This window comes from Mustela nivalis (assembly GCF_964662115.1).
Source record: "Mustela nivalis genome assembly, chromosome: 13".
NCBI lineage: Eukaryota > Metazoa > Chordata > Mammalia > Carnivora > Mustelidae > Mustela > Mustela nivalis.
The window spans coordinates 31,341,478-31,350,219 of record NC_139032.1 but is presented as its reverse complement, the minus strand read 5'-3'; the positions used below and the strand labels follow the sequence as shown (position 1 = coordinate 31,350,219).

Below are 8,742 nucleotides of genomic sequence, written 5' to 3'. Positions count from 1 at the left end.
CAGCATCCTTGTCTGTGATACTTTTTCCAACAGGGGATGTGTGGTCCACCTCTAGCTTGTATCCCAGTCCCAAAACCCACATCTCAATGCTCCTAGAGGACCTAGCAGCAGCCAGGCTCAAGGTCCCCACTCTGTGCCACCCTCTCCTGAGTTCCTGAGGGCCTAAATGTACTCTGTCTTGGGTTCCAATCCCTTTCCACAGGCCTTATCTCCATTTTCATTGGTGAACCCACTCTGGGGGCTGCCTCAGTAATTGGGGCCCAAAAGCAAGACCCAGTTCTAGGGAGAAACCAGTGACAATCAGGCCTATACTCAATCTGTTCCTCCTCCCCAGGTCCCAGTCCCAAATGTTGGGCATCCTGACAGGCATGGGGGATAAGGCCCATTCTTTTGTCTTCTGGATCAGGAGTGTCTCCTGGAGCAAGACTCTCTACGCTGGGAATGATGCCCTCTACAGCTGTGCACCACGTACCAGGTGTGTGGCACAAAGCACAGAATAACTCTAAAGAAATTGCTTAGAAACCTTCTTTCCCATATGGATAGAGGCCAGAAGTGGAGAGAACAGTATACCACTCCTGGACTGCACTTCCCATTTTGAACAGGTCACTTCCATGCTCTTTCGAACTCACTTTGATAAATCCTGTCTAATGTCTTCATCTTCTGGGCTCTAGTGTGAGCAAGAACTTGGAGCCAGACATGATTTCAGGCCAGTTTCTGGGCCTTTTAAGTCCCCACCATTCCTTGAGGAGCAGTCCTTGGGTCATGTGTTTAAGTAAAATTCAATAGACTGGGAGTCACAGCCCAAGTTTCCTGAGCCTTAGATTTTCCACTTATTATTGTCATCCCTTCTAGAATTCAAGTGGTGATAAGGTGTAAGCTTATTAAATATATTATTTGAGATTAATCTTCCCTGATTTGCTTTACTTCTACAAGTTGGGCCATCTGTTTTGGACATAAATGTGGCTTCCCTAGGTCTGTGATCTTAGAGCTGTACGGAGGAGACCTTGATGGGGTATGATGATCTACCGGGCCCTTAACCTTTCCTTTACTCCAGGCCTTTAGATGGGATATCAGGGGGCTTTTCATTCACTGCACATTTATGGGTACCATGTGCCACTTTGCCTTCTTCTTTGGATCCAACCTCTTCAATTTGTCTCCTACATCTCATTCTAAGTTCATGTGTTTAACCATCAGATAGTTACTACACCAGGTACACTCCTGTTCAGAACTCCTTTTCTGGGGTTAACATAGAAGGAAAGTATGTGACCCTTGAATATTCATATAGGTGGAGGTAAACACAACTCTCAGCAACCTCCCTGCTCTTCCCCACTTACATACACGTGGAGCTGGAAGTACCACTGTCATCACTGGAAATGCAGGGAAGGCAGAGGTGGAAGACAGTGACACTGTACATTTCGTTAAACCTAAGAGGGATCCATAGGGTCTATCTCAACCCCAGCTCTTTATCAGAGCAGGGATTCTCAAGGGCAAGTATCATCTATTCTTCACCAAGAGATCCAAGGACAAGATTTCTTCTGCTTCTGAACTTTAGGCTCAGTCCCTCTCCCAAACTTCTATCTACTTGATTCTGACATTTCCTGGAGCCTGAGTGGGAATATCCAGCCCCATGATGCCTCTGTAAACTTACCCCCTACAGCTTTATAAAATTCAAGTAGTAGAACTTTATAAAGTTCCAGGTAGAGTGGAAGCAGGAGAAAGACAAGTTGAACCAGATCTTGGGATAAGTTCTTCATAGGTATTTCTCATCTTTTTAGAGTAGTTTTTGTTTGTATAATGACATTATGAAAAAAAATGAAAAGATTCAAGATAAGGAGCAAGCCTACAATGCCCACAGCCAAACACCCTTCATGTCCCTCCCTTCTAGAACCCAAAGCATATACCAAGCACAGCACAAACAAAAGCAATCATATCACCCTCTTATGTGGGGAAAAACATATATATTGGGGAATATTAAGTATTTGGGTGTGCTAGAGAGAAAAAGTTTTCTCCACATGGACTTTTTTTTCTTTGAGATATTTTCCTACCAGGAAAGACTAAAGAAGCATTTTATGGTTGACTAGACAAGATCCCCCCCTGAAGAAGACAGTGCCGTGGGCAGTGTTGATGGTGGCCTGGCACACCTGGCATCCTTGGCCCATACTGGCAGGGACTGACTGGAGACAAAGTCTTCTTGAGAGGCGGGGATGGGAAGTGCTTCAGGCCCAGCTGCTCATCCTTGAATCTTACACTTTTCAAGGACTGTTGGTGTCTGGCCTGCCTTTCCCTGATAGAGCTACTTGGGTCCTTGGAGGTAGCTTGGTGACCGTGAGCTGTATAACTCATTATTCTCCGTTGCTCTGGGTAGAAGGGAAGTCTGTGGTAGCAGACATATCCACATACTGGGCCTTGGAGTTCCTGTTTGTGTTCGTTTAACTTTGTGGCATGAAGTCCATGGTGAATTACCATTTTCTCCTCTAGAATCTGTCCAACAGTTGTCATGAGTGCTTGAGCCTCAGGAGTCTCACTGGCCATAATTGATCTGCTTTTGACTGGTCCTTGGCTCTGGGCAGAGGCTATTATTGGCTTACATTTTTGCAGAGCATTCTGACCTTTGACTTTCTCACTGGGGAAAATCCATTGAAAAAAGCGCCTCACCCTTTTTCTGAAGAGGCTTTCAGGACCACCCTGTTTCTTCTCTGGTGGAACCTGGATGTATCTGCTCCTAACAGAATCTGTTATTCCCCTGACTGGGGCAGGATGACACATACACTCGGCTTGAGAGGTCCTCAATTCCTCAAATTGTTCTTCATTTCCTGAATTGAGCCTCCTATAGTCCTCTCTTTTATTAGTAGGGACAGTCATCTTGCTGTGGCTCTTCCATGAGTCCTGAAGTTTAGGGATCATGGGCTCTTGCTGCCTTAGGCAGCTCCTTTGGTCTGTTATGAAGCCATACAGCATCTGGGAAGGTACCGTGTCTCCAGTAGATACTCTCTGGGGATGACACTGCGGCACCTGAGAAGCCAAGTTGTCTGCATCAAGAAGCATGTTTGTAGAATAGTCTTGAAGCTGGTTCTCTGACTTTGTATTCATTTTGGACTTAAATTCACTAATCTCTTCATTAAGGCACGTCTCTCCAGGATCTTGGAAAACAGACATTCTAGAAAGTTTTTTACTGGTATCTAAATTCCCCATATGCACATTTATGGTTTGGGATTTTGTGAACCCATTGTTTCCCAAGCACATTGGTTCCAATGCCTCCCTGTCCTTTTCAGCACTAAAACATTGCGATCCTAAACTCATCTCCAGCATTGCTACCCTATGGCAGGGGTCTTGTGAGGCCCAATCCATAATCTCCTCTCTTGGCTCATTCCTGGCCATTGTTGAACTGGGACTCAACTCTAGGCTGTTCCTCTCAATGCATTCCACAGAACTGCTCTGCTGAGTGTTGCCCATGAAGTTGAGTGTGAGGGACTGAGAAGGTGGCCTGTCCTCCTGTCCAATCAGAAAGGCTTTTAAGGGACCCTTGTTGTCACCAGATGGGGCCCTTCCTAGCGCCCTCTGGATTTCCCCATACATAGGTGAAGGAGCAAGGAAAGGCCTTTCCAGGGTAGAAACTGATTCTTCTATTATTGCCTTCTTTCCCAGACATGACTGAGAAGGTTTTCCCAGGAATTCAGCAAACTTGACCATTGAGGGGGCCCCAGACACACAGGTGGCTTCTGGGGCAGAAGCAAACTGTAGAATGGGTAAGGGTTGAACCTTTTTCAACTTAAAGAGATTTATGGGTTTGAGGACCTTGAGTGGTAGACTCCACCTGTGCCTCACCCAAAACCTTATAATATGTGATTCCAGCACTTCTTGAATATCTGGATGGAGGAAGGAAACCCTGTGAGAGGTGTTCACATATGGTCTCCAACCCTTCAAGATTCCTAGATTTCTGCTTTCCATGTCAGTGTTGGACTTGGGAAAAGCATGGTTGACAGCCAGACTGGTTTGGCGCACACTCATAGGCATATGTTCACTGATCTGCCCCAACTTCCTGCTCAAATTGAGTGTCAAGAGGTTTTCTAGATTCTTATCTAAGTTTCTTAGTAAATCACTTCCTGAGTCACTCTGTGACAGCTTCAAGTCGCTTTCTGACTCCTCAGAGCCCACTCCCTGAAACCTTATTAGTGAGTTCTCTGAGGCCCTGGAGATATCTTTTGGGACCTTCCCCAAAATATACCCCAGGCCCTTGCCCATGTCCTGGCTTAGTTGGAAATCCACTTTCTGTGTATCCTTGCTGCTTTTACCTGCAAATGCAGAGGGCCGTGAGGGTCCATGCTTACCCTTTGCCTGACATGTCCCTGGTAATTCACCCTGATATTGTCTTAGTTCCAGAGACTCTTGGATCTTACGGGGTAACTCCCAACGGTGTTGAACAAGCCACTTTTGTAGGTGTTGCTCCAGTTGCTTACGGAGCTCAGGACTGATTGGGAAATTCTCAGGAAGGATGGAGACCACCCAGCTGTCTTCAGGAAGGTTGGAAGTGAAGACACTAAAGACCTCTTGAGATCCTTTGATTACAGAGGATAAAGCCCCACTTTCTAGTTGCTCCTGCAACAAAGGCCATTCTGGGTGTTGAATCTCAGTTGGGATGAGAAATTGTGACTTATCCCGGGCTATAGGGCAAGATATTTGACAAGCTCTAATTTGAGGTGAGGAAGAAGATGATAGGATTGGAAGAGAGGACTGGAGATGATCCTGGGTCAGGATCTGAGTGAGAGGTGCATGTTGGAATTGGGGTATGGTTGAAATCAAGTTTTGAGATTGGAACTCCAGTTGGGATAGGGGCTTGGACTGGGAAAGCATTGGAGATAGTTTAGGCTGCATTTGAACTGGGCAGGCACTTGAGATTCCATTGAATAAGAAAGAAGGAGACTGTAGTGCTGAAGAACTTTCAGAAATCCAGGCAGTAGCCACCAGAGATTCACTGTGTAGAGAGGGGAGGCCCCAAAAAAGTTGGTTATATTTCTGTTGTAGATGGTGCCCCAAAACCTTAGGATATGAGAGCTGCTGAGGACCAGGCAACTGCTCTGGTTTGCCTTTTGTGCTCCAGAAGTGTTGGGGGCTTTTCTGCTCAACATCCAGTGATTTCAACATATTTCCCAAAGAATTCAGGTGGTAGTCAGGACTCATTTGTTTTGGATATGATCCATCTTTTTCTTTTTCTTTCCAAATATTGATCTTGATGCCTTCTGTGACTTGTATCTCCAGGAACTTCTGGTCATCAGAGCTGAGCAAAGAGGGAGCAGCAACTCTTAGTTTTTCAGTGGGGTTTGCCCAGAATGAGGCCTCTGGTGAGTGGTGGGAAAGGTGTTCATGCTGATACTCATAATTTGAGGAGGTTGAGAGGCACAAGGCTTTGGCAGCGGTGTGCCACCAGGACAGGGCTGAAATAGGACAGCTTGAGTGGCCAAGGCCTGAGGTGGTTGGGATAGGAGAAGCTGACCATGGGGTATGAGATGACCTCTGTGTAATGGTGCCCAGTGATAATGTCTTTGAGTCACACTGAGGAAGAGTCAGAATGGAGTCTGAAGGTTGTGGGGCAGAAGAGGTGGTCAGTGGTGGAGGGCAGGCCTCTGAATTAAGGGGACGTGGAGAGGGAGGGGAAAGAGCAAGTGGCTGGGGTAAAAGGGGAATAAAAGTCTCTGGTGGCCAAGAGACACTCAGAGATGAGTGGGAATGAACAGAAACTGAAGAGGTCTTTGGGCCAAGAAGTAGAGGGCACTGGGTCAGAGGAACTGGGGTAGCCAACAAGGACATGGCAGGAGCAGCAGCATCCACATTCTCTCCGCATGGTTGGTGGGCTCCAGCAGGCGCTGCTTTGTACAACTCACCAGGGAGATCTTGACATAAGAGCTGATGAAAGCCACCCTTGTCAGGGAGCCTCCCCAGGCAGCTGCAGGAGACAGGAAGCACAAGCTGCAGCTAGGAGCTGACGGGGCAAGGTGGGCAGGGCAGGTTGGGCAGAGGTAAACACCTGTGATTCACAGCCCTCCACAGCCTCCATGCTGACTTCACACTGCTCCTGCTATTCCTAACCCCAGAGTTTCACCCACATCTTGTTCCCGTGGCTCCCCTTCCCAGGGTTCCCTGTGATCCCAGAGTCACATCATAAGCTCTGGGACAGAGGAGGGTCAAGGAGAGGGGGAAACATTCTTCACCTCTGCAAAAGTGAAATCAGGCTGCGAGCTCCCTCCAGTTCTTTCAGGCAATTTCTGCAAGCTGGAAATCAGGAAACTGGGTTACAGTGGTGAAAATAGGGGCCTAAGGATTTTACAGAAGACTGAGTGCAATATTTCCTTAGGGTTAAAGTATTGGGTGATTAGACTATGGAGCCCAAGCATCAGTGCTCAAAGCCACAGAATCCTTCACAGTGATGGCAAGTCCTATGATGCAGGAGTGCTGCACTCTCCTATCCATCACCCCTCAGAGTCCTCACAACCACCTCACTGGGGAGAAAGGGTAAGGGTCACAAAGGAATCTAAGCAAACTTAAAACACTTATCTACAGTTGGACTTGGAGGTTCCACCTCTGAATCCAAGCATTATTGGTCCACTACAGCCCACACACCCTTGCCAGGCAACACCTATTTCAGCCCCAGCAGCTTCCTTCCAAGCACAGAATCTGGAAAACACACAGTATCTGATCTCCTTCCCAGACCCTCTTTGAGGGCTCTGTTTCCTGAGGGATGGTCTCTGCACCTGGCATGCTCAGAGACTGTGGAGCTGGACCCTCAGGGGCAGGAAGGATGGAGGATAACTTGGGGCATGCAGGACTAAATGGCATAAGTTTACCTTTCAAAGCTCCACTTTTCTTCTTACTCCTGCTCCTCTTCCTCAGTTCCACCTGACGCTAATAGAAAAGATGAAGGGCTGGAACTCAATTCTCTCTTCTCTCTCGATGGTCTGCAAATGCTCACTTTTCATGAACAGTATGAACAACTACATTCTACGTTTATACATCTAATCGGGATCTGTGGTTTTCTTTCCTTTCACTCATTTTTTTCCTTTTACTCATTTTTTAAAAGATTTTTATTTATTTATTTGACAGACAGAGTTCACAAGCAGGCAGAGAGAGAAGGAGGGGATGCAGGCTCCCCGCTGAGCAGAGAGCATGATGCAGCACTTGATCCCAGGACCCTGAGATCATGACTTGAGCCAAAGGCAGAGGCTTAACCCACTGAGCCACCCAGACGCCCCCGTTTTACTCATTTTTAAAGTGGATAAAAATATTTTAAATTTTTCTTTGGGACGCCTGGGTGGCTCCGTGGGTTAAGCGGCTGCCTTTGGCTCAGGTCATGACCCCAGCGTCCTGGGATCGAGTCCCACATTGGGTTCCTTGTCCCATGGGGAGCCTGCATCTCCCTCTGCCTCTGCCTGCCACTCTGTCTGCCTGTACTCTCTCTCGTCTCTCCGACAAATAAATAAAATATTTAAAAAATTTTTTTTCTTCTTTGAAGATGCAAACCCAGATTTTCTATGTCAGATCACTCATTGCTATTCCTCTACTCAGAAATTTATACACATTCTGAGAACTACAGGTCCTTCTCTGCTCCATCAGATAGGACTCTGTTTCCCAAGCTCAGAGCCCCAATCTAGTCCCTTACAGGCTCTTCAGAGATTAGCACTGCCTCCAGATCGGCTCTAACACAGAGGAAGAGCTTACCTGAGGCACCTGCCACAGGAAGGGGAAAGTGGCTGGTGAAACAATGCTTAGGAGTCTCTTCCTGCAGAAAATAAACTCTTAGTATACAGCCCTCACTCACTGGTCACTGTTTGTGACTTTGCTCTGGAACCCTCTACAACACCTGGACTCTGGATCTGAGATCTTGGGATGGAAATCCTTGTGCCCTCTATAACCCTTGCTGGTCTGGCTTGTCCCTAGAAGAGTGATGTTCTATTCTGAGACTTCCTATCTCAGAAGTTTCTCAGGTGATTTAGAAATGTGGATATAAGAGATCATCTCTGTTGGAGTTTAGCCAAAGTTTCCTTACCTTTCTGGTGCTTCTATATTTCCTAGCTGGTGGTAAGGATGGATTACTCTGAAAGCAGGGGAGTAACAGAAGAAAGAGGCCAAGTCCACATAGGAAAGCAAAGATGGTATCAATCACCCAGGAGGTGGGACTGGAGCTCAGCCAGGTGGTGCCAGTGCTTCTCAAAGTAAAGAAATTCTCCATCTTTGGAATCATGCTGCTGCCCTCAGGCAACTGAGCACTGGGACAGAGCTCAGGCTTGCATCACAGAGCTATGGCCTTGTCACAAAGGGTTCCTGAGAATGGGGGAGGGAGCAGTCAGAGAACAGGCTGGACCACCACCCCTCCCCCACCATTCAGCACCACAGAATCCTGCAACATCCTTGGCCTTTTAGATTCCTCTTTCCAACTCTCTATGTCAGAGAGACCTTTGCCAATTTTCCATTTATTCCATCTGGAACTCAGATATTACATGGTCCCCATTGTTCATTAACTATCTTGGCTTAAAGCCCACCCTTAAAAATCTGAAGTTGACCCTACAATTTTGGCTATTTCCCAAGATAGTTTACTCTCAAGATTTTCTCTGTCTTCAACTCCAGCTTCCCATATGTTTTTGTATTGTATAAACCCAGGTACATAACTTAAATTTCTTTTGCACTTAGTTTTATGAATTTTAGTGTTTTGTCTCATCTTCAGGAAGACATTCACAAAATAATTTATTATTC

At 46.6% G+C, this 8,742-nt stretch overlaps 1 protein-coding gene across 2 annotated transcripts; it reads right to left on the bottom strand.

The window, feature by feature from the left end:
• Positions 1-1,924: 1,924 nt before the first annotated feature.
• Positions 1,925-8,248, bottom strand: LOC309846200 (spermatogenesis-associated protein 31A6-like). 2 transcript variants are annotated; one of them, XM_082695016.1, is made up of 4 exons: positions 8,039-8,248; positions 6,840-6,897; positions 6,207-6,267; positions 1,925-5,941 (listed from the first exon to the last, which is right to left on the bottom strand). In XM_082695016.1, exons 1-4 carry the CDS (start codon positions 8,231-8,233, stop codon positions 2,068-2,070), a joined length of 4,188 nt encoding a protein of 1,395 aa, XP_082551142.1. In that variant the 5' UTR covers positions 8,234-8,248; the 3' UTR covers positions 1,925-2,067. The 2 variants fall into 2 exon arrangements, with proteins under 2 accessions (XP_082551142.1, XP_082551143.1); XM_082695017.1 differs by having other exon boundaries at positions 1,925-5,275.
• Positions 8,249-8,742: the final 494 nt, after the last annotated feature.

Excerpts from the sequence above, each read along its gene's own strand:
- LOC309846200 (XM_082695016.1), bottom strand. The coding sequence starts at position 8,233 with ATGATTCCAAAGATGGAGAATTTCTTTACTTTGAGAAGCACTGGCACC. Across the intron at positions 6,898-8,038 it reads AATATAGAAGCACCAGAAAG|CGTCAGGTGGAACTGAGGAA; the intron begins GTAAGGAAACTT and ends CTTTTCTATTAG. Across the intron at positions 5,942-6,206 it reads CTGATTTCACTTTTGCAGAG|CTGCCTGGGGAGGCTCCCTG; the intron begins GTGAAGAATGTT and ends TGTCTCCTGCAG.